Raw genomic sequence first — 25,648 nt, 5'->3', positions numbered from 1 at the left:
AATGTAATTGGGATTCTAGAGAGTATCTGGAGTGGTCCAGAAGACATAGAAGGAGCTGTTATAAAGCGATTCGTTGTGATTTTATTCTATTATGGTTGCTATTTGAGGAAAGTGCCTGTGACATGACCTCAACATTCCAAATACACCTGGTTACCCAGAAAGGGTTCTATTCTGGCTTACGTAGATATCCAGTCAAACCTGTAGCCTTGAAGTTGATCATAGTTCAAGTTAAGCAACAAATGGACAGCCATTTGTCTGAAATGGTACAGGGTTTCCTGTTTGAGCAGGAGGTGGACTACTAGAAGATCTCCAAGATCCCTTCCACCTCTGCTATTCCATTCCATTCCATTCCATTCCATTCCATTCCATTCCATTCCATTCTATTCCATCTTCTATCCTATCCTATCCTATCCTATCCTATCCTATCCTATCCTATCCTATCCTATCCTATCCTATCCCTATTCCATATTCTATTCTATTCTATTCTATTCTATTCTATTCTATTCTATTCTATTCTATTCTATTCTATTCTATTCTATTCTACTCTACTCTACTCTACTCTACTCTACTCTACTCTACTCTACTCTACTCTACTCTATTCTATTTGAATACGTAAACCTAAACGGGGAGTTCCATAGTGAAATTCAGGAACTGTCATTTCAATAAAGGAGAATATTTGTAGCTCAGGGTTGAAATGAGGGGTCCTTGGTGCTCTTTGAGCTTGGTGGTTTTCTTGCAGACATCGCATTACCCAACTAGGGAACATCATCAATTCTAGTGTTGACTAGCACTGATGAGGTTACTAGTTTGGGTAAAGAAATGTCTGCAAGAAAATCAATTTCAGAGAGCACCAAGGGCTGTCATTTCAGTTTAGGTGTTCTGCTTTCATGATATTAGTCTAGTAGTTAGAGCTTTGGGACATAAATATATCTTAACAAAACACAGTTCCTCAGTTTGCCAAAGGCAGCCACCGAGGTTTAAAACATAAAAGATTGGCTTAAAGTTGATATGGATTTCATGTGCCCTGCCCTTCATGAAGGTGCTCTCGTTAATTTGGAGGCAAAGGCCTTGCGTCAATTAGCTGAAAAAAAAAGCGAAGAGAGTGCACTTTAATTAATATTTTAATCCCAACCTTAGCAGCCTTCCTGCCAACTCAGCAAGGCTGCATATTCCGTTTGCCATCCTTGCGATTCAGCCGGGCTGACAGTTGTCACCTACTTCCGGGGGGGGGGGGGGGGAGGAAATCCCACTTGTAAAACAAGCACACACACAAAAATTAGCAACTGTCACCGTGTCACTGAAAAGTTTTAATCAGGGCTGTCATGTAGCAGTTTTTCTGTCGGCAAATACAAAAGGACCTTTCAGGCCACATCATTTGCTCAGGTTTTGCCAGCATGGAGAATGTAAATTGAGGAATCGGCTTGGTAGCAGAAGAGTCTGAAAGATGGAGAATCAGCCTGGGTCAATGGGGGTTTCCTCGCTCTCTTGCAGGTAAATCGCTTGGCGAGTTGTGGTCTGTCCCCCACCCATTCCAGGCAGCAGCCATGAAGCTTCGCCTCCTCACAGCTTACGCACTGCTGCTGGCGATCTGCCAATGCTGGGCTGTCAGCTTTCCAGAAGATGACGACCCTATTAACGTGGTTGACTACCATTGTAAGTGAGCAGCAAAGCCGAACACGTTGTGAGATTGCCGATTTGTTTTCTTCCACCTTGCCCCGGATGACAGCGATTCTTCCTTCTGCGAGCTGCCAAGTTTCAGGTGGACTTTAATGGACTCTATCTATCTACTGCAGCCAAAAAGGCAGTGGGAAGTGCAAGTTTTATTTATATTTCTAAGTTCATTGGCTCTTGCTGACCATCTTTTATTCATTGATATTCAAGACATTCCACAAAGAATTTAGTTTAAGCCCTTGTGCTCCCGGTATATACAGCTAATCAATGCTGCTTATTGATTCTTCAGTTCCATCATCCTGAGTGATGGCATAACTTATTTTTACTTGCAGATTCCAAGCAATATCCAGTGTTTAGAGGACGCCCTTCAGGCAACGAATCCCAACACAAGCTGGACTGTCAACTGATGTTGAAAATACGAGACACACTTTATATAGCTGGCAGGTAATTTTCCTGCAGTCCACTGATTAAATTAAAATTCCCCATTCCTCTTCTCCCCCCTCCCCTCCCTTCCATCTGCTGCCTGGTTTTGCATTTCATCTATGCACTTTGTCTTAAAATAATCCACTAGATAATTTCAGGAAAGGAAGGAGGGAATCAGCACATGGGAACAAGACAAGGGAGGGTGATTTATGGTATGGAAGAAAAGCTGTGATAGTGATCCATGCAATTCCAGATTTAGTTTTCCACCAAGAACTTAATTTGGACAGACAATTGTGTGTACCAATACAAGAGCTTGGGCAGCCTGAATCTCACAAAAGGTTTGGCACCTACACGTGCTAAACCATGGGTTACTTGTATGTTTTAAGAACAAGCCACCATTAATTCAGTTTCTATAACATGCCTTAAGCCAGAAAACAGGGTTTCTCCAGCTCTTTCAACCACAGCAATTTTTGCTTACTTCTGAGTTTGGATGATAAATAAACTCAGTTTTGTGCTTCAAGCCTCAACAGGCTGAGATGCAACTTTGCTATCTGAGAGTTGTATTTTTAGAGAACTGAGTTAGTATAAAGATAGCTTATAAAGATAGAAGGGAGCAAATGCAGATTAAAATAAGGAAACTAGATCCTGTGTTCTGATGGACAATGACCTCAAAGGCCAATAAGAGGCATCAACAGCCCTAGGATGACTTTTGCCACCAGAGGCAGGAACAATCTTTGTTGTCTCTATGTGTCCTTCCTCAAAACAAGACATTATAGGTACAGTTGCTCCCATCATGACATAGATTGAACAGGCCATCTCCTCTTTATCTCTTCTGTATTTCTTCTGACCCTGCATATGATTGTTGATGGTTTTGCAACAGCAATAACATTTAGACTTATATTCTACTTCACAATGCATTACAGCCATCTGTAAGCAGTTTAGAGTCAGCATATTGCCCCCAACAATCTGGGTCTTTACCGACCTCAGAAGGATGGAAGGCTGAGTCAAGCTTGAGCCAGTGAGAATCGAACTGCTGGCAGCCGGCAGTCAGCAGAAGTAGCCTGCAGTACTGCATTCTAACCACTGCGCCACCACAGCTCTTAACCACCGTATCAAGTCAAGCTCAACCAAAGTCTCCCTAATTTGGCTTGCTTCGAACTTTGATCTGGGGAAAATGAGCAGTCCTAATTAAGAACAAATGCCTGCTTCTTTTAGTAATGTTGTGGAGGGACTGTGTGAGGCCAAAAGAATCTTGAGATTTAAAGTCAAAATATGGTTTCTAAAGCAGGCTGGGGAATGGGATGTTCTATTTTTACTCTTTTAAAGGTATTTATTTGTTAGGTTTTTAATGCCAGAAGCCACCCAGAGTCATTTGCTATGACATGGGCAGCTAATAAATAAAAATCAGTCAATCAATCAATCAGATTTCTGATATGTTTCTTTTTTTTCTTCTTCTTCCAGGGACCAAGTTTATATGGTAAATTTGAATGACATTCCAAAAGGGGAAGTTGTTCCAAGCAAGGTTAGAAAATGCTGTAAATTCCTTTTTGTGTTTCTTTTTTTTTTTTTTGAAAAAACAAATATTCTTGGTTAAAGATGAAATAGTCTTATTCTTTCTTTTATCTGAACAGAAGTTAACATGGCGGTCAAAGCAACAGGACAGAGAGAATTGTGCTATGAAAGGAAAACACAAAGTAGGTTTGTCTTTTAAGCAAAATACTTTAAACCACCAAAAGAATTTAGGAGGTCCTGATGGATGCTGTTTTAGAACTGCTAATTAACTAATTAATCTCTTCATTGCCGCAAAAATCTGAGTTTGGGGTAACCAGAATAGAGGGGCAAGTGGAGCGTTGCACTGTCCTTTTCAGACTGATTTTTGATGTGACGCACCGCAGCAAAATCAAAAAGTGCAAATTAATATTCTTAAGAAATGAGTTGCAGTTGTTCAGATTCATAGAAAGAGAGATTTCATTTACACTGAAATTGTAAGTGCTTTGCTAGCCCCCCCCCATTGTTTTTCCCCTCCTTATTTCCAGCTCACTGAGCACATGTTCAAAAGTAATATTTGCTAGTGAATAGCGATGTGAGCCATTCTCTCTTCTTCTTGTTCTTTTAAATTTTTTTTTAGGATGAATGCCATAATTTTATTAAAGTCTTCGTCCCCAGGAACGATGAGATGGTGTTTGTCTGTGGAACGAATGCTTTTAATCCTGTGTGCCGTTATTATCGGGTAAGGACCAACGCCCAGACCAGTCAGATTGTTCTCTGCCAAAATTCAAAGGGCATCTTGGTGAACTTCAAAGCACCCTTATCAATGTTACCATTGTCCTTCTCATCCTAGTTTGTCTCCAGAGAGATCAGAGTGTAAGTGTCCGTCATTCTTTCCATGGCCAACTCCTTTATTCTCACAACAATCCTGCTGGTTAGATTACAGCAAAAGAAATGTGAACCAACTCACAACTCAACCATCTACTGAGCTTCGTAGCTGACAGCTAGTTGGAGAGGAGAAATTAAATCTCCTTAGTCCTTGTTCAGTTTTCTAACCACACTATAGTATAAAATCTTGATTTAACAGAGCATTCGGGGGAAGCAGTTCTGCTAAATCCAAAACTTACCCATCCGCCATACATTACAGTTATATATTGGATATCTGATGATTTAAAGGACCTGGTCTCTTAGTTCTCATCTTCTCCCAAGCTCCATCCATAAGTTGTCATCACAGCTTGTGGATTCTTTCAAATGAACATAAGAGCCAGCAGCCAATGTAGTCCAAAGGTTTTCATTCTTAAGACGATTGAAAAGATGATCACACATTTTAATACAGTAAGCCTTTCCCAGTACAGCTAATTCATTAATTTTGAACCTCAAGGAAGCATCTGTCGATCACGGATGCTAACCTTGTGGATGCAAAAACTGTTCCCCTGTGTGGTTCCTTCAGCAATACGTTTCCAGCGCTGTAGGAAGAGATGAGATCAGATTTAGAAAGATCAATGAAGCTGCAGGCTAGCCTTTTCAGTTGGTTCCCTTCAGATGTGCTGGATTTTGACCATGCTGGTTAGAAGCTATGGAAGATGAAGCCTCACATATCTAGAAGGTACCACTCTGAAGAAGGTTGGTGTAGGAATACCTGATTCTGTTGACCAATTGCATAGACCTGGGGAAGCTGAGATAGCCTAACCCCCAAAATGTATATTTTGTCTTCAGCTGAACACCTTGGAGTATGATGGTGAAGAAATTAATGGCTTGGCCAGGTGCCCATTTGATGCCAAGCAAACCAATGTTGCCCTCTTTGCTGGTGAGAACTTTTTCTTATAATGGACCATATTGATAGATAATACAGAAAGGGGAAATGAAAAGGCCTATGGCATCACTGCGTCGCAGCAGAGTTTTTTTGTTTTAAAAATGCTAATATATCTTTTGTGGAATGAGACCCTTATTTTGTAAGCCAGCTCTTGATTCATTAAATTTAATAAATAATAATAATAATAATAATTCATCTGTTTTGCTGGATAATCAAGATACTAAGAGTTGTTAACCAGAGTGAAGTCCAAAAGACCTATAGTTCATTTTTTTTTAAAAAAAAAAAAAGACCAACTAGTCTTTCTTAATTAACTTCAGACATCTGAATGAGACACATTTTCCTGCTTCTGTTGTGAAGCCCTTGGATGTCAGAGCTCAGAGGACCTCTTGTAAATCACCCAGAGATTTTGATCAGGCCTCTGCTCACTCTTTTTATTCACTGTTTACTTGAGAAGTGGCTACGCAGTAATAATAATAAAGCTTTCGCATTTCCAAGAACCTTTGCTCTGTCCTACAAAGCGTTTTCTTCCCAGCGCTCTGATGAGCCTTCCGACTCTAAATTAAAAAGTATGAATAAATATATAATGTGATTGAGATGATGGCAGCGTGGGAGGGGGAAAGTGAAAGGTAGAAATGTATAAATAGCTGTTGACGGAGAAGATGACAAGAATGCTGCAGTATTGGAAGAAGGCGACGTCCTACTGCAACCGAACAGTCTTTGTGCGTTTCTTTTCTAGATGGCAAACTCTATTCTGCCACCGTTGCGGATTTCTTGGCAAGCGACGCCGTTATTTACCGGAGCATGGGGGATGGTTCGGCCTTGCGAACAATAAAATACGATTCCAAGTGGATAAAAGGTACTTTTGCTGAAAGTTGAATCGCTAGCTGCAATTTTCCTCCTTCCCTATAGCCTTTCTCCCCAAATTTATAGAGTTGAAGTGCACGTATCCGGATCATAATGATTTCCCCGACAAGTCACTTTTCTGAGTATTTAAATTTTAGTCCATTGTTCACAGACATCCTAAACTGGAAGCATGCTTTTTGGATTAATAAAATGGGGAGGTTTGTTTGCTCCTTCCCCCCCGCCCTAAAAACCTGGTTTCTCCTTACCCCTTGTGGGCCACTTAGCAATCAACAGCTCTCAGACAGCCTGCCAAAAACAACTATTCTAATTTCCTCTCTGTGTTACCCTTCAACCAGCGGGCAGGGATGGTTTGATTCAGAAAAGCTGTTGGCGTTTTAGCTGGTTTCTTTGCAGAAACCTAGGTTTTCAACTGCTAGGGTTTGAAATGAATTTCTTTATCTCCATGTCTGAATTGTGCTCCAAATGGATATATTAGGTTTTAATTTGTATTCCATGACTTTTAAAAAAAAACAATCCTGTGCTTTGGAGTTTTGCTTCTAGATTCTAGAGAACTGTAAATCTCTAATACCATCATAGCCTTTACATTTTTTTATAGGGAGATATTTTTTTTATTTTTTATTTTAATTCCATTTATATCCCGCCCTTCTCCGAAGACTCAGGGCGGCTTACACGCTTTCAACTGCTCCCATCTTTTTTTACAAGATGTTTTTTTAAGAGGAGGGCTAAAAAATACAGTAAGCTGTGGAGACCCATATTGTTTCACTGTTAGCCAACTTGGAAGTCACATTTGGCAAAAAATAATAATAATAGGATGTGGATTAAGTAAATAAGACAATTGATTTATGGGTCAGCTCTAAGTGCTTATTCCCTTTCCAGTTTTGGAGGTTTTCAAAGTCAGAAACTCCCATTCCCTAAGAATCACTATTAAGAGCAATGTCCTTCAATCTTGGCAACTTTATGAAGTGTGGACTTCAACTCCCAGAATTCCCCAGCCAGTGTGCTGGGAAACAATCCAAATGCAGTGCAATCCAATTGCTGGCATGCTGGCTGGGGAATTCTGGGAATTGAAGTCCACACATATCTTGAAGTTGCCATGGTTGAAAAAACACTGATTTGACCACCCTACTATGGAATTGACTTCAAACACTTCTGGAGGGTGCCAAGTTGGGGGAAGTTGTTCCAAATTATGGTCAGTCTTAACTATGCTTAGTGGAAACAAGCCAGGTTTATAATGATCCGAGTTGGCTGGCTTTGGGCAATTGCCTGGGTTCAGATGTAATTAGCATTTCGGCAATTAGCAATCGTTGCATTATCCAGCCATCTCTGTGGCAATATAACACAAACAGCTTTTTATTCCCAGAGCTGTGGCTGGGCGATGCTATAAACCACCAGTGCAGAAATGCTCAATGCTCAGCTGTAGTTTTCCAGACACTCACAACTTCCAAACTTCTCTCAGGAGAGGAGAAGAGTTGCACAGTTCAGTGCAACCTGGTCCCACAGTGATCAACTGTTTTTATTTACTCAGTCAAAATGGAGCCGGGAAATAGGAATAAGAATTTTAGACTCTGTAGAGCTGTCTTCTCTCGCTAAATTTGGGAGAGTGCTTAGTTGGAGCAGTTAGTCACAGAAACAATTTATAAGGCATCTTGATCTGCGGTTGTGTACTCTAGAAAGTCCTACTTACAGGTAATCTTTAACACCATTTGTTTAGTGACGGTTCAAAGTTACAACAGCACTGGGGGAAAAAGTGTCTTGTAACCGTTTTTCACACCTACTGTATGACTGTTGCAGCCTCTCCACAGTCATGTGATCAAAATTCAGATGCTTGGCAACTGACTCGTACTTGAGACGGTCACGTGATCTCCTTTTGTGACCTTCTGACAAGCAAAATCAATGGGGAAGCCAGATTCACTTAACAACCATGTCACTAACTGCAGCGATTCGCTTAAAAACGGTGGCAGGAAAATGGGGCAAAACTAGTTTCACAGCTGCCTTGCATAACAACAGAAATTTTGGGCTCAGTTGTGGTCGTACGTTGAGGACTCCCTGCAATTAATCCATTATGGTACATTAGCAAATGTACCCAGAAATAATTACTTTTATTTCCCCCCCCACACCCCACCCCTTTTTTTTAAAATGTTAATTGTAGATTTAAAGGTCTCCAAATTGTACATTGCATTGTAACCCATGAGAACTAGAAGCAAAATAATAATAATTTATTTTAAAATGACAACAGCCAGAATTCCTATACACAGTTATCTGGAAGCTCCTGTATATTTAGTGAGGATAAATCTCCTGATCGAACTTGCACAGGATCATTCTATTAGTCTTGTATAATGCTGAAAACATAGTAAATCAACTGAATGCACATTTTTCTCCACAAGAGCAATATTTTATTTTTATTTTATTTATTTTTTTTAGCATGCCTGATGCTAACCATTTTTCTTGCCAGCCCCAATGTCTTGGTGCATTGACATGAAAGATCCACCAGCTGCAATATTTATGTCCAGGCTTTTTTGCTCCAAACTTTCAACATAGTACAATCAAAAGTAGGAAACCTACTTTAAAAAAAAAATTGGCCCAAGAATAAAGCCATTCTCCTCTTCCAACCAATCGGCTCAACAAATGAATGGAGCAGTAGTAACAAAGGCCGTGGAGCTGTAGCGCAGTTCCTTGGGGGCCTTTTTACAGTCCATTAGCTGGCATTAAGAGTCTTACAGTTTCACTGGAGCTTGACTTCATCCATAGTTGGATGTCCTAAAAAGTGCGTTGAATAACCACAGCAAAGTTCTTGGCATCCACATCTTTTGAAGCATCAACACAACTGTGTTTGTGCTATCAGAAAGGCGCTAACAAATAGAAAGAGTCCTACTGAAACTAATTGAAGGCTTAGTTGGTCTCTTCACACACAAGAGCTGATGGCCTCTGGGAAGCCACCAGACAAATAGGATACCGAAAGCTCATTTCCAGCAACTAGTACAGAAAGATGTTCTGATTCTGAAGGACGGCCACAACCACCACTATCTAGCAGATGCGGATAATGTTCTCCTCCCGAAATTATCTTCAATTCACTTTTCAGACCTTCTAAATTGGGTGCTTATCATTGTTAAGTTCCCTACTTCTAATGAAGAAATGTCCCGTGGCTAACTGAACATTTCCATGCTTTCCATACAATGAGATGTGAAGGATCGCAAATCCTACTCCTTGAGTTTTCTGTGTGCCAATTAGGCAACGGCAGACACTTAATCCTCAAATATATGAATTGCATCCCCCAGATTCCTGGTTCAGTCCCTTTCATTTCCCATTAAAAATGGTTTTTTGGGTACCAAATTTGCAATGAAAGTCCTGAGACTGAACCAAGCAAAATAGCAGCAGTAAACTAGATAAACCAATCATTGGATTCTCGGTTCCTGATTCCATTAGTCTGATGAGCTAAATATAGGCTATTCATCACCTGGTAGAAGGTGACCAAGGATCACCTAAGGACTTTTCTTCAACTGTATCCAAAAATGATGGAGACTGAATCTAAGCATGTAACTTTCTCCATCCACTCTGTCGTTTCAGGCCTACAAGGTGCCCCAGATCAACAATTAACTCCACAGGAAAACTATACCTATACTTTATTGAGGCTGTAGTAACAAGCGTCTTGCAAGTCTGTGTGTGCTTTACCTTCTGCTTTGGCTATATTTCCCTGGGTTTAGAGAGGGTGTTTCCATTGAAGGAAGGAGATTGTATGAAGTTAGCCTATTTTAAGGCTCACAAGGCAGTTTTGACTCCTTCCCATGTCTTAAAAATAATGAATAATTTAAAGTAGCAAAAAAAGAAGCAAAAAAGATGAAAAACTCAAGTAAACAAAATTAACAAGCACCATCATATTAAGTAAATTTAAGTAAAATTCTCATTGTAAAGCTGCTGACAGTAGCGCCAATTATCTTTGTAGAGTTTTCCCAGAATAAGTTAGAAAGGAGGGAGGGAGGGAGGGAGGGAGGGAGGGAGGGAGGAAGGAAGGAAGGAAGGAAGGAAGGAAGGAAGGAAGGAAGGAAGGAAGGAAGGAAGGAAGGAAGGAAGGAAGGAACCCAACAGAGAGGATACAGAAGAAACATCGTCATCCATTCCTAAGACCAGTAGTAGCTTTAATCAGAATAATTCAACGTATGTTTTTTTTTAACTGTCCACGAGGAAAATGTTTTGACTGCTCTCCTTTTCCTTGCGTCTTTCAGAGCCCCATTTCCTTCACGCCATCGAGTACGGGAACTTTGTCTATTTCTTCTTTCGAGAGATTGCTGTGGAACATAACAATTTAGGCAAGGTAAGAGTCAACGCAGCTGCTTGTTACGATAAGTGGCGCAGAGTCTCGGAGTGATTTCTTGAGGGCGAAAACAAGAGGCTTACAAAGGCGTGGCCCGTTCTTCATTTGTTTCTACAAGTGTGGCATTTTCATACTTTGCCTTGCTGAAGGAGCCTGTGGAATGTCTCTCTTTCTTCTTGCTTTTCCTCTTTTAGTTGTGCTGCCTTGTTGTCAAACCAAGACCACACCTTCAGTTATATTTTATTATGGCTGAAAAAACTAAGTGGGACCCCTCACAGTCATGGGTGGTCACCTTTCCCCTCTTCATTTTGTCTCCCTCGAAAGTCACGTTTGTTGTTTATTTTGCTTCCTCTGCTATTTTTCTTTAACACACACACACGCACAATATAATACAACAATAGCATTATTCAAATTCAAATTAAGACAGAAACCTTTTTTTGGGTAAAACCAATAGTTTTGATGCCATTTGCATTTAATTGTCAATGCTACACTTAAGTTTAAGAGTCAGCTTGATCTACTGCAGCGGTGAAGGCACCAGGCTAGAAACCAGGAGAATGTGAGTTCTAGTCCCATGTTAGATACCAAGCCAGCTGGGTGACCTTGGGCCAGTCACCTCTCTCAGCCCCAGGAAGGAGGCAATGGCAAACCACTTCCAAAATCTTGCCAAGAAAACTGCAGAGATGTGTCCAGATAGTTGCCAGGAATCAACAATAACTCAAAAGGGGCCAATCAAACAAACAAATAACTTTAGATGTAAAAATTTAAACAAACTTCTTCCTAAAAGCATTGACATTTCAGTCATAATTAACACTGATATAAGCATCTTGTTTTTATGCTGAAGGATCTGAAGGAAGGAAAAAATGCATCAGAAAAGGCTAAAATGGGGCTTTGCTACTCATCTTCTTTGTGAGCTACACATTTAGTTTGTCCCCATCTAGCATCGGCATGTGGAATTTCTTATATTATATTACATAAGCAGCATAAATAAACATGCATAAATAACATAAGTACCTAAGTAGCATAAATGAATAGTATAAATACTACTGTGTTGAAATCGTATAATGTACTACCATACTTATTTCTTACAATAATATAAAACATTGTTGTTTTTTTAAAGTCACATTCTCCAAGAGACATCTCCTAAATCAGGGGTAGGCAACCTTGGCTCTTTTATGACTCGTGGACTTCAACTCCCAGAATTCAACCTTGGCTCTTTTATGACTCGTGGACTTCAACTCCCAGCACAGCTGGCTCAGGAATTCTGGGAGTTGAAGTCCACGAGTCATAAAAGAGCCAAGGTTGCCTACCCCTGTCCTAAATTGTACATGTCAATGCTAGATGGGGCTGAACTAAATGTTCAGAAGGGGAGATGAGGAACAAAGCCCGTTTTAGCATTTTCTGATCCGTTTTTTTTTCTTATTATTTTTCACCCTCTTGTCATTTTACTCTTTTCTCCCAAGAAACAGGCCGTAAGGAAGAGAGCGTAAATAGGTTTTACACTGGTTTGATCCTCTACAACAAAGGCTGTGAAATTAAGCCAAGAGAGAAAACTCACTGTGTGATCGGTGGAGGCTACTCTAAACAAAAAGACAGATGTACATGATCGTAGCATTCAACTTTTGGCAATTTTTTCTCTCTTCAAAATGAACTTTTAGTATGGACCACACACTTTCATGCCAATACTGCTTTGTTTCATAGTTTGGGGAAGTCAGATCTCCTCCAGAGGAGTAATTTGGCCTAGGACATCCTTGTTGCTGACTAAATTTAATCATGGGTTGGGAGACTTCAACAAAGTACGTGATGCTTGCCTCTCTGCTCTCTTGAACGTTGTCCATTTTTATGGCGGCCCTGGTCTTTGGGGCTCAGGGAAGCGTGAGCAAACCCTCCTTCTTAGTCTCAGAACAGCCCTATCTATTTATTTTTATATTGTTATAATCTCATCAGAGCAGACTCTGGGCGGTTAACTTCGTAAGGCATAAAAACCATAATAAAAATGTGGCAATCAAGACTAAGTACCAAACCTCATAAAATAACCATAACAATTTTAACAGACCAAAATCAAAACAGATCCTGTCCATTATTCCCCTAAATCCCTCCCAAATAGTTCCATCTTAACTAAGTTTTTCAATTACCAGCAGAATATAATGTGGATAGCAATCAAGGTAAGTTGCATGGCTGAGCGGAGCTAAAGATGTAAATCTCGTTGCTCTGAGGTCGTTATTCTTGCTACTCTGCTAAATGACCAATTCCTTTATTGCCTCTTCCCTCCCGCTTCCTTCTCTGCATGTTGCTCTTGGTGGGGGGGGGGTGTCTCACCAGGCTTGTATGCATGAGTGGACACGTCAAAACTTTAAAAGCCCAAAACTTTGTTCAACTAAGGAGGATCGTGAGTTGTGGTGGTGCAATGGTTAGAATGGAGCACTGCAGGCTACTTCCGCTGACCGTCGGCTGCCTACAGTTTGGCAGTTTGATTCTTACCAGCTCAAGATTGACTCAGCCTTCCATCCTTCCGAGGGCGGTAAAATGAGGACCCAGATTGTTGGGGGCAATAGGGTGACTCTCTAAACTGCCTACAGAGGGCTGTTAAGCACTGTGAAGCTGTATATAAGTCTAGGTGCTATTGCTATTAAGAGCTGTGGTGGCCTAGTGGTTAGAATGCAGCATTGCAGGCTGACTCCACCCACAAGCAGGGGTTCAATTCTGACCAGTTCAAGATTGACTCAGCCTTCCATTCTTCCAAGGTGAGTAAAATGAGGACCCAGATTTTATCGAGGCTAACTCGATAAAACCACTTAGAGAGGGGAATAAAGCACTGTGCAGCGGTATATAAGTTTAAGTGCTATTGCTATTGCTATCATTCTGAGTCCAAACTAACATTGAGGTCAGAAAGACCTAGATCAAACTAGCATTATTTTCTTTTTTTTAAAAGATACATTACTACAACATTGGTTCCCAGTGTATTAATAAGTATTCAATTAGGGGGATAATTTGTGTATATCTGTTATTGTTGTGAAGGGGTGATGCACCTTTTTCTTTTTTTAATGTTTTGATTGTTTTGTGTTTTTTGTCTTTTGGGGGAGTTTTGTATCTTGTATTTTAACTTTGTCTTGAATTAAAAACAAAGAAACAAGTTATAACCATTAATGTACTTCTTTAACCACTTCTTTTACTTCTCTGTTCAAAAACTGGAGAACAAAGGGATGAGGATGCTAATGTATTTGGAAGTACAAAGATACTTTGTCTAGGTGCTACCTGGTCGCTAAATTATGATCAAGCCTTGCTTCCTTTATTTTTATTGATTTAGTTGTGTATTGGTTTATCCATCTCAACCATTGACTCTGGACTTTATTTCTGTGGACTTGGAATAGGACAGAGTTGCATAAATGAAGTTTGAAAACATATGTTTCTTGAGGGCATATGTGTCTCTCTCACACACACACACAAAAAAAAAACACCCCTTAGTTGTGGCCCTTAGAGCCTCTCCAAAAATTGTTGGCAATTTGTAATCTTGAATATGTCAGAAGGGGTAAATAGAACGAATTAGAATTAAAACAAATATCATGTTTATCTCAGCCCCATTAACTTGTCGGAATGTAGCTGGAATTCCACTCAAAGCCAAGGACATTGTGGTACCCTCCAACATAAACACTCCAAAATCAGTTTCATCAACAAAGTGATAGATAGATAGATAGATAGATAGATAGATAGATAGATAGATAGATAGATAGATAGATAGATAGATAGATAGATAGATGGATGGATGGATGGATGGATGGATGGATGGAAGGAAGGAAGGAAGGAAGGAAGGAAGGAAGGAAGGAAGGAAGGAAGGAAGGAAGGAAGGAAGGAACAGGTCGGTGAAATACTCCTGATCCCAAATCAAATCCCAAAGGTGCTTTTTCCAAAAAGCAACTGGACTTTTCTTGGGGTTTTTTTTTCCTTTGAAAACGTTTTGCTTCTCATCCAAGAAGCTTCTTCAGTTATCTGTAGACAAATCCAAATCAAACCCTTTCAGATCTGATTTGGTTCAAATATCCAAACAGGATTTTTGTGGGATGAGGTGGATTTAGTGTGGTTTTCCAAACCCGTCTCAAATTAACACATGTCTCTTTTTCAGGAGTAGTAGCCTTCAAGTCATCTGATTCGACAATCCAATTTGACTTTTCTGATTCAAGTCGGAGAATCGGTTCGATTGAGAGATTCACTCAATCTCAGTGGTGGGATTCAAATATGCAAACAACCGGTTGTCTGTGTGGATGCCACTTCCGGAAGTCCATTCTGGGCCTGGGCAACAAAAAATTAGCTACCGGTTCTGCCGGAGTAGTGCGAACCGGCTGAATCCCACCACTGCACTCAATCCTCTTTGAACCAACTCTCCAGATCAAAGCTCTGCCTACCTTTTATCTATTTGTCCATCGACTTGTCTCTCTTAATCAAGGCTTTTGTGGTTGTTCGTGCTCTTCTCCTCCAGGCTGTGTATTCCCGTGTGGCTCGCATCTGCAAAAATGACATGGGGGGCTCTCAGAGAGTGCTGGAAAAACACTGGACGTCATTCCTCAAAGCACGCCTCAACTGCTCAGTGCCTGGGGATTCATTTTTCTACTTTGATGTACTTCAGTCCATCACAGACATCATTGAAATCAGTGGCGTCCCTACCGTGGTCGGTGTTTTCACCACACAGCTGAACAGGTGAGAGAGGAACAACCTTACATCAAAAAGGAAATCCTGCCATTCACCGTTGGCACTAAACCGCCCAGCCCAGCTTTTCTGACAGTCTCTTTTGTGCGTCTTTGGCAGCATCCCTGGCTCAGCAGTTTGTGCTTTCAACATGGAAGACATTGAGAAAGTCTTCAAAGGAAGATTTAAAGAGCAGAAAACCCCAGATTCTGTTTGGACAGCTGTACCTGAAGACAAAGTGCCAAGGCCAAGGTAAAATATTTGTAGACGTGCGCTGCGCAAAGCTTCACAGGCATGATTTGATTCAAAGGTGTTTTGATTGCACAGAATTGCACCCTTGGATAGAAGACAGTGATCTCAAAGCAGCTTATCAAGGCATCAGCCCCACTTTTGGAGTCTGTGAACTATGGTGCCTCCAGGGCTTTGCATTAAGCAGATAACTTTGCTCTGCAGCTTGAAGTTCACCCGGAATCCTATAAGGTCACAATTACCCAAAACTGGAAAAGTTTTGTTCAGCAATAGGAATTCACCACATCTTGGATAGGCAGAACAGTTTGACTAGAGTGCAGACAGAGAACCAGATGCCCAGATTAACAGAGTTGGAAGGGACCTTGGAGGTCTTCTAGTCCAGTCCCCTACTCAAGCAGGAGACCTATATTATTCCACACAGGTAGCTGTCCAGTCTCTTCTCAAAATAAGATAAAATAACCTTTATTATCATTTGTTGCTGTGGGCACACTGGCACACATTAAAAATGAAATTCTGTTCCCAGCTCTCAAAAGTGTACACATACATAACACACACAGAAACATCAACATTGGGGATTTGACCTTCTTAAGAAATTTTCCAGGAATTTGTACCTGACCAGGTAATATTCCGAAGGCTACCTTAGTGAGAGTATGCAAAACCACTCATTCTAACGTTGAAAAAAGGCAACACTTTAAATCACTCTGGTTTCATACAGCAGGTTTTGCCCTAAATCCTAACAAATCACTGTTCCAACAAATTAACTGTATTATGATTTAACATGATAATCTGATTTGCACAACTGGCTGAGGCAAGGGCTGAATTCCTAAAATACTAGCAATTAAAATTACTAACTACTCAGCCATCTTTATGCTTAAGTGTGTTGTGCAAATCCAGCAGCGATGGATTGAAAGAATTTGAGTTCCAGCAAAGAATTTGCCCGACGACTTGCTTCAAACCCTTTCTAAAAATGATTCTAGAGTAACAGTTTTCCTTTGCACCCTGATTTTTTTTGTTCCCCTGCAGTCTTTTTTTTTTTTTTTGCTATTTTTACTTTTTAAAAAAATATCGGGGGAAAATTGTTGCTTTCCTTTCAGACCTGGTTGCTGTGCAAAATATGGCCCAGCAGAGGCTTACAAAACCTCCATTGATTTCCCAGATGAAACGCTTTCTTTCATCAAGTCCCATCCTTTGATGGATTCCGCTGTTCCATCTGTCATTGAGGAGCCATGGTTCACAAAGACACGAGTCAGGTAAGAGGCCTGGCGGAGACACCAAGCCAAGGAGCAACAGTTCTAAAATAGAATCTAACCACAGTGACAGAAGTGCTTCTGTGCAAACTTGAAAGGAGGCATAAAGTTGAATTTTTCAGATTATCTTGCTAAAGATAGGATTGTGATTAGCCTGCTCTGGAAAAAAAAGGGAGCTGGGTATACTCTAAGAACCTTCAAGCCATTTCAGAAATCTTGTTAAGATGTTTGGATCTTCTGCCATCCATCTACAGCAGGGGTGTCAAACTGCCGGCCCACAGGCCAGACGCGTCACGCAGAAGCCGCGCCCACCCCATTGCCGGCAATGGCGAAACTGTCCCAATACGTTGCGCGATGTCACGTGATGTCGTGAATTTGACATGTCTGATCTATAGTCCCAGATATTTGCAACCTGTTCCCTGGTTTGCCATCTTAGTAAGACTTTGAGAAGAAGCCCACGTTAGCTCCCCACCACAGTGAGATCGGTGCTCTAAGCTTGGTTGTTTTCTCGCAGACGTTTCCTTACCCAACTACGTAATATCATCAGTGCTAGCTGATGATGCTAGGTAACCGATGCTAGGTGATTGAGTAATGAAACATTTGCAAGAAAAATATGTCAGTGAAGGTTCTCAGTAATCCAGATAGAGTTGTTTGAAGGTTGAGTCATTGGATTTGGACTAACTTCTGTTGTTAGCTTGAGTTGTTTCACTGGCCATTCAGGCACTTCATCAGTCAGACTATGTCAGTTAGGTAGAAAGACATTGGAATGTACCAACTTTGGCTACACCAACCTCAAGGGTTTCCTCCCCAAAGTGTGTTGCAATATATTGATGAATAACAATCTGGTTAGAGTTGTTTGAAGGTTGAGTCATTGCAACTGGACTAATTTTTCTTCAAACATCCGCAAGAAAACAACCAAGCTCAGAGAGCACCAAAAACTCCACTGTTCAACCCTGAGCTACAAATATTCTCTTCTGTGGATACCATGAGATTTTCTTCTCAAATTTGGAGTGATTGAAGTGGCACACATGTTGTCATTAAAAGGAGCTGATATAACATCAGCAAGCGTCGAAAATTAAGGCACGGCACTCAGCAAGCAAGAGGAACTTGTTAGTTCTGGTAGCTGTCTTAAAAGACATTAGCTTTGCTGTTCTAGCTTTTATTTCCTGGGTGGTTTTGAAGTTCATGTATTACTGTTTTAAAGTTTTGCTTTTTGGAGTTAATGTATTGATGTGTACACTTGTTTGGTATAGTGGTTAAGAGGCTGGCCTGGAAACCAGGCAACTGTAAGTTCTAGTGCTGCCTTAGGCGTGAAAGCCAGCTGGGTGATTTGGGGCCAATTGGTCTCACTTAACCCAACTCACCTCACAGGATTGTTGCTGTGAGGAGAATATTGGGAAGAAGACCTATTAGTTACGTTCCTGGATTTCTTACAAAGTAATAAAGCAGGATAAAAATCAAATAAATAAAAATCATGTGTACACTTTCAAGTGTATCATAATTTGGGTAAAATCTCCTAAGCCAATTTGCAGCTCGGATTTAGTATATCTTAATTATATGTTCCACGTGGACCTACCTGAGCTTTAAAATTGGCACTGTCGGCTTTCCAGCCCCTCATTAAACAGGGATTGGTGGGTATTAATCAGATTGCTGGATTCTAGGTTGTGTAATTTTCTCCAGGGAGAATCCAAGGAGCAGAAGGATCAACAAGCTCCTCTCTTTCCAATTTAGTATCTCCTGATATCCAGTTTTGGTTGGTTTCAGTGATACCATCATGATCTTTTTTTATTGTTATCTGTTATTGTTCTTGTTGCTATAATGTGTCTTTATTGTTCACTGGAAAATGAATGAAAAATTATAAATAAGTTTAAAAGCATGTACATTCAAACACAATTGCTCACCTTCCTGTTTCTCACCAGGATTGTACAAGAGGGGAAGGCTGATTAATGCAGGTGACATGAAGAATGGGATTTTATAGTTCTTGAGCATGTTGTTGTTGTTTTTCTTTCTTCCCCGCATACAAAATACGCTGTGCTCATGAAGAGCAACTTTTATGTGATTAATGCTGTGGCTGCTGCTATCAAAACACAGCCTCTTCACACACCATTGGCAAAAGTTGTGATGCTTCTCTTTTAAAGCTATAGAAAACAAGCTTTTGGATGGTGACCTTCCTTAAAGTAAATTGCATCTGCCCCAGATAGAATCTGCTCCCCATCATCCTTAGAGAGATCTCCCTGAAAATCCCATCGCCCCTGCCGAGTGACAGTGGAGGTGAAGCTGGAGAGAACATATATGGAGCAATTACGATGAGAGATGTCTTGATCTCGGCAGGTATCGGTTGACTGCAATTGCCGTGGATCGTTCAGCTGGACCATACCAAAACTATACAGTCATTTTTGTGGGCTCTGAAGCTGGAATGGTGCTGAAGATCTTGGCGAAGACCAAAGCTTTTTCCCTGAACGACAGTATCTTGCTGGAGGAGATTGATGCCTACAATCATGCAAAGTAGGTCTTATTTTGTCTATGGAGATGTTCAGTCATCCAGCTCACGGTTGTCCCAAATCTGCTTTTTCAGGAGGCAACTGGACATTCTTGTTTTTCCTTTGAAGACATTTTGCTTCTCATCCAAGTGGCCACTTTTTCAAAGACAGCAAAGTCCACATTTTGGACAGAGAGGATCGCTGGCTTGAAAGAGGGGTTGAAGAGGCCATCTATGTCCAAACTGAACAGCCCTCTCTCAACACAGGGGGAGGGATACAACATCATCTCTCTCCAGTCTACAACGCAGTCCTTTCATCAGTTCCAAGACTCCACACCCATTTGCACTACTTAGGTGACTCTGAAGACACAGATAAACCTCCAAGTGGCCTCAACGACTCTCTAAAAGAATGCAGATGACCAGCAGTCTGCAAGGAGTATAAAAACCCTTCCATTCCCCACCATCCAGTCAAAGCTGAAGAAGCTTCTTGGATGAGAAGTGAAATGTCTTCAAAGAAAAACAAGAAAGTCCAGTTGCCTCGTGAAAAAGCATCTTTAGGTCTTATTTTATGAGAGCGGCGGCAAAATATTTGGTAATGTTCATCTTGTCCGAGTCCCTTTTGCTGTTAGCCACTTGATTGAAAAGTGCTTCTTCCTTCCTTCCTCCCCACGTCAGTGACATTTCACTCCATCTGTCTTCTCATCCTGTCTAGTGAAGCCCAGTCTTTAAAGAAATGTGGGTTTGCATAATTTAAAAACATAGCTGGGCCATGTTTGTGTTGAGGTGAGCACGTTTCGTTTTCATGTACATATGCAGGGACATGCCCAAGTACATTGCCGATACTCCAGAACCGTGCAGGTATTATCAACATCCTCTTCCTGTCCTCTGATTAAAAATAATCAGAGAAAAAGCTAATGAAGAAAAGCCGATGAAGTCATTAATAATGATCAAGATGATAATTGCTAATGAAATTCTAAACATTTCACCAGGTCTTCTCTTTTCATCACATAACAGTTGGCCTTCTCTAGAAGTCTAGCTGAGGAAAATTGCTTTCTTGAAGAACACATTTTGGTGGTTGAAGTCTGATCGGGGGTGGGGAGCTCCTGGTTTGTCTTAGTTTAGTTTCTGCTTGTTTGTCCCTTCAGCATAAAAATCTCCTCTTCTACCACCCAGGCAACTTGAAGAAAAGAGTTGTAGGAATTGCTCCATCACTTGAATTCTGGAATTCTGCTTGGTTTCTCTGACTATATCAGACTTCCCCAACATATCATTGTCTTTTGGGCTGGAGGGTACAACATTGGAGAGGGCTTCCATATGTCTTCTTTCAACTAACTGTGGTCCTCAAAATCCATGTGGGAGAAGTGCTAAAATTTTAACAAGTTGAAAGACAAAGTAACCAATGTCTATGTAGGCTTGAGATGATATGCATCAACAACCGGATACCCAAAAAAGTAAAGATCTCAAAATTCCTGTGTCCCACAGATGCAATGGGGATGGTGAAGAAGACAAAAAAGTCATATCTCTGCAACTGGACAAAGAGCACCATGCGTTGTTCATTGCGTTCTCCAGCTGCATCATTAGAATTCCTCTCAGCCGTTGTGAGCGTCATGGATCATGTAAAAAGTAAGCCCTCTCTACAACCTCATACTATTGGCTGTGTCAGTGTTCCAAGACAATAGATGACTAATATCTTGGTTTTGCTTTAGGACTTGCATTGCTTCTCGGGACCCTTACTGTGGCTGGTTGGCCCACGGATCCTGTGGGAGAGTGAGAGCAAGCATGTTGTAAGTAGAGTAATTTTATTTTTGAGTTTTGAATCGGCACACAAAATATTATTAGAATGACATTAAACTGCCTTTTACAACCCTGTAATCCTTTAATTGGGGTAGAGTCAGAGCATTTGGATGGAGCTGAGAGTTTACTGGCCGGATGCCCTTCCTGATGCCATGCGGAGTTCACAGCAGATATTTTTTTCTTCGTGTCCTAGGAGAGAAACATTTGCTGCTACCAAGGGTTGAACTCTTAACCTTCTGAGTGGGAGGCAAGTGTCTTCACAACTAGGCCACCATACTCCCCATTATCAGAACAACATTCTGCCCCATAAAATATTTTAAATATTAATGTTCTACAACAGGGGTCTTCAAACTTGGCCCTTTTATGACTTGTGGACTTCAACTCCCAGAATTCCTCAGCAGGTATGCCTGGCTGAGGAATTCTGGGAGTTGAAGTCCACAAGTCACAAAAGGGCCAAGTTTGAAGACCCCTGTTCTACAATAAGCTTTTAAGCCCTAAAAAAGCTTCTAGTGAGACTTTTTAAAGAGCTATCATTAATTACATTGGATCATCTTTAATTAAGACCCAACTGATGAGACAGAAACCATCCTTGGAACAGATTTCTCTCCATGGGAACTGTGGCAGGCTCCATTCATGCCTGATTATACTCCTTTCTTTCCTAGGACACTGTTCATTTTTATGTAATGTTTATGTTTTATTTTGTTGTTCATGTTTTCATGAAAACAAAGATTGACAACACTGGATTAAGTTAGCTCAAGCTTGTATGTGAGCTGAAGACCAGTTTGGGGGGGGGGGACAGTTCCAAAGTTTAGGTGGTCCAACATCCAGTTACATACAGTCAGGAGAGAGCTTTGTACATTTAAATCTAGGGAATGTGAATAACAATCTTAATTCACATTTGCTTCAGAACAGCCTGTCATTTAAGACCGTCATTGTCCAAAAACAGTGCCCCCATTCCTGCTCTTTCCCTGACCTTATCTCCATAATTTTCTATCCCATAATTGTGGCCCAGTAAATGATGATGGATGGGGAGGGGGCTTCTTTTTCTCCAGACTAGAAGTTCTCCATGTCTTCCGTAGTAGACAGAAAGACGTTTTGTGATGCTGCTTTGTCAAGAAATAGTCCATAAGTCAGAGACACTGTTCAATAGTTTTAATTGTTGGTCATTTGGGTCATGGTTTAATGAGAAAACCCTTAGGGCAAAGGAGACAGAATAGGAAGTGCAACTGTGAGCTAACGCAAAAGGCTTGCTAGAGTTGACTTGCATTCATTAGCTGTGAACTGTGTGTCAGGATGCATATTAGGAAGCGTAGGAAGCAACCACTCATCTTTGCATGGATCACGGTCAAGAAGATCACTCAACACAGTATGGATCGTGATCAAGATGACCAGATACGGAACAATTAAATTAATGATCTGCTATTAGAAATGAAGCCTCCCCTTCATTTTATGTCTTACACATCCCTTCTTGAGTCCAGTGCCCACCTCCATTCATAAACCAAAAATAAATAAATAAAGATACATAGATACAGATAGTCCTCGACGTACGACCACAACTGAGCCCTAAATTTCTGTTGCTAAGTGAGACAGTTCTTAAGTGAATTTTTCACCATTTTACGGTCTGTCTTGCCACCATTCTTAAATAAATCACTGCAGGAGTTAACTGAGTAACACGATTGTTCAGTAAATTTGGCTTCCCCGTTGACTTTGCTCGGCAGAAGATCAACTAAGTGGATCACATGACCCCGGGACACGGCAACCGTCATACATATAAGATTTGCCATGGGGGGGGCTGAATTTTGATCATTTTTATTTATTTATTTTAATTCCATTTATATCCCGCCCTTCTCCGAAGACTCAGGGCGGCTTACAAGCTTAGCAGTAGCCTTCATTCTATGTATATGCCTGCTTATTAGGGCTTTCACACACCCCCTCAAGCGGCATTATTACAAAGTCAGCTTAATTGCCCCCAACAATCTGGGTCCTCATTTTACCTTCCTCGGAAGAATGGAAGGCTGAGTCAACCTTGAGCCTGGTGGGATGCGAACCTGCACTAATTGAAGGCAGCTGGTGTTACTTAGGGAGGCATTAGCCCACTGCTCCACCAAGGCTCTAGTATGACCATGGGGATGCTGCAATGCTCATAAGTGTGAAAAATGATCATGAGTCCCTTTTTTCCGGTGCCGTTGCAACTTTGAACGGTCCACTTTGTAAGTTGAGGATTATCTATATGCATACATACAAACAATATTGCAGTTCTTGCATTTCTTTCAGTGATAATGTTGATGATGTCACATTCATCCTTGGTTTTCCCAACTAATGCTGTTAATTGCAGGTTATCTTTGTTTGTTTCATACAACCACAGCCTTGGAGGGTATGAGCAAGATGTGGAATACGGCAACACTGCCCACCTGGGGGATTGCCACGGTAAGCTCACCCATCTCGGATGTCCACTGGAGAATGCAGCATGGTTTCGTTTGTGAACCACACAGTGGTGTGGAAGATCATATTAATAGCACTGACCACTTGCCCTCCTTTTAAAGTGAAAGCTGTTTGATCTTGGGTGGTGGATTTCTTTGACCATATTTTTTCCCCCAGCCATCACGCTGGTTCGTGAAGGTCCACAGCCACTTTATGATTATACTGAACCTTTTTAATTTTTTTTTTTCTCCTGTTTTTCCCTCCCTTTTGGGTAAGCCAATTGTGTTTTATTTTCTGATTTTCCGTTGCTCAGGCTTTGAAAATCTTTTGCTTTTCCTTTTGGTTACTTTTCACTGATTACGTGTTCCTTTAATTCTTTTAGAAATTTTGCCTACTACAACTACACCAGATTACAAAATATTTGGCGATCCAACATCTGGTTAGTTTTTTCCAATCATTTTTTTCCTTCCCCCAATTAACGAAGCTTTTCTTTCCTTCAGTTTGAATATTTTCAGCTTTTCTTTCTTTCTTTCTTTCTTTCTTTCTTTCTTTCTTTCTTTCTTTCTTTCTTTCTTTCTTTCTTTCTTTTCTCTCTCCTTCTCTGGCTCTTTCGGTTTTCATTATCTGCCGTCCTTTTGGGTGCAGTTGGCAATCTTTCACTTTTTTAATTTATATTTTTGCTCTTCTGCTTTTACTCACATTCCTACTGATGGACAAGATAAAACCACGTCAGTTTTGGCTCGCTCCGTACTTTTCACCTCATATAGCTGCATGTTTAACAGCTCATTATTAATTGAGGTCCTTCTTTTATTCACCCACAAATCTGATCGACATGGATGAGATTTTTCTCGCCTTCTCTTTTCACCCTCCACCCAGTCATACATTTTTGAATGCTAACCACCTCCTTGTCATAATTCAATATATGGATGCCTGCCTGATTCTCCCTTTCTTTATTTTTCCTATGTCTCCCAGTTCCTTTATCGCAAATACGCATTTTCCAAAATGTGTATTTCTGTATTTGAAATGTGTTGATTTCTCCAGTAATAGGAATGCGTTTGTGCTGATAATTATACTTAGCATTATAAGTTCAAAAGTTGTACGTTTGTTTGTTTTTTTTTTCCCTTCAGAACAAAAATTGTAGAGAAAATAGGGAAGAGGGTGGGTAAATTGTGATCTTTTGAGCCACTGGGAATGCATTCACAGCAGCTCAAAAATCAATGGTTCTTTTTTCTGGATTAGTCCTGAATTGCTATTGGAATGATTGACAAGCTCAGCTAATTTATTTAATCAACCATATATAAAGCATCCACTCTAAACATCCCATTCTAAGCATATCTTTGAATGTTACAGCTATGCAGGCTTTAACAAAACGTGTTTCGTTTCGATACTGTAATATCTGATTTGAGTTCAGTGACCAAAATAATCCCATGGGTTGTTAGCCCTACAAAGTAGAGCAAAGTCAGGCACAAAATCATGAATATTAAAACTACTTCTATGATAGGGTTACCATAATGGTCTTGCAACTCTGGCCTGCCTTTATCCTAAAGAAGCCTGAGTTGCTTCTCAAACTCCATTTCTGCTCTGGGCTTAGATGTCTCTTATCTGTTGCCTCAGCTGCAGCTTTTCCTCAAAGTTATTCTCACTTTCCACTACATGATCATAGATTAGAGGATTATCCCTGGTATGTTGAGGTTTCGCTCTAACATGTCTAAATTAATTAAATTCATGAATATCCCTGCGACCCATCTTCTACCCATGTATAGTCCCCTCAGCTGTTGCAGAAGAGTGTTGGATCAACAATGCACAGTACACAAAAACATCCCTTCCCAGCTTGCATTTTGATGAGCATCCAAATCCAGCTTTTATCCTGGATGTTTCATATGGAAACACAACAAATGAATGCCCTAAGGAAATGGAATTTATTGCCTCCCTTGGACATGATGGCATAAATTTCAGGGGTCATCGTTTTTTTTTACACTGCAAGCCTTGGACTATTTTGAGGCAACCCCCACACAAGCTTACACTAAGCCTGGAGAAATTCAGACTCTGACATCTGCTTGGACAACAGTCATGATAGGAAAAGGCTTACCTAGAGGCGCCAGGCGAAGTTGACAGGAGTGAGCCAAAGGGATAAATAAATTAGATCTTGCCTCTCGACGTGATCTGTCCATCTCATTTCAAGCAGTCTAATAAGGCCAATCGTTTATATTGAA

General features: G+C 40.7%; 1 protein-coding gene across 6 annotated transcripts in view; it reads left to right on the top strand.

The window, feature by feature from the left end:
• Window positions 1-25,648, top strand: part of SEMA6D (semaphorin 6D) — a 61,399-nt gene that overhangs the window by 28,995 nt on the left and 6,756 nt on the right. For 2 of the 6 annotated variants that reach the window (XM_081337744.1, XM_081337742.1), the window contains exons 2-17: window positions 1,492-1,653; window positions 2,004-2,115; window positions 3,556-3,616; window positions 3,726-3,788; window positions 4,223-4,324; window positions 5,299-5,389; window positions 6,132-6,251; window positions 10,480-10,568; window positions 15,040-15,257; window positions 15,366-15,497; window positions 16,589-16,744; window positions 19,073-19,246; window positions 20,703-20,843; window positions 20,927-21,004; window positions 23,380-23,441; window positions 23,818-23,874. In XM_081337744.1, the coding sequence (XP_081193870.1) occupies window positions 1,545-1,653; window positions 2,004-2,115; window positions 3,556-3,616; window positions 3,726-3,788; window positions 4,223-4,324; window positions 5,299-5,389; window positions 6,132-6,251; window positions 10,480-10,568; window positions 15,040-15,257; window positions 15,366-15,497; window positions 16,589-16,744; window positions 19,073-19,246; window positions 20,703-20,843; window positions 20,927-21,004; window positions 23,380-23,441; window positions 23,818-23,874 (1,765 nt within the window). In that variant the 5' untranslated portion in view covers window positions 1,492-1,544. Of the gene's footprint in view, window positions 1-1,491; window positions 1,654-2,003; window positions 2,116-3,555; window positions 3,617-3,725; window positions 3,789-4,222; window positions 4,325-5,298; window positions 5,390-6,131; window positions 6,252-10,479; window positions 10,569-15,039; window positions 15,258-15,365; window positions 15,498-16,588; window positions 16,745-19,072; window positions 19,247-20,702; window positions 20,844-20,926; window positions 21,005-23,349; window positions 23,442-23,817; window positions 23,875-25,648 lie in introns of all 6 variants that reach the window. The other 4 variants (XM_081337743.1, XM_081337741.1, XM_081337746.1 and 1 more) reach the window with 3 other exon arrangements.

Source organism: Vipera berus (genome assembly GCF_964194415.1).
Source record: "Vipera berus genome assembly, chromosome: 12".
NCBI lineage: Eukaryota > Metazoa > Chordata > Lepidosauria > Squamata > Viperidae > Vipera > Vipera berus.
Note: the sequence above shows the minus strand (reverse complement) of the source record. Positions and strands in the feature narration are given on the sequence as shown.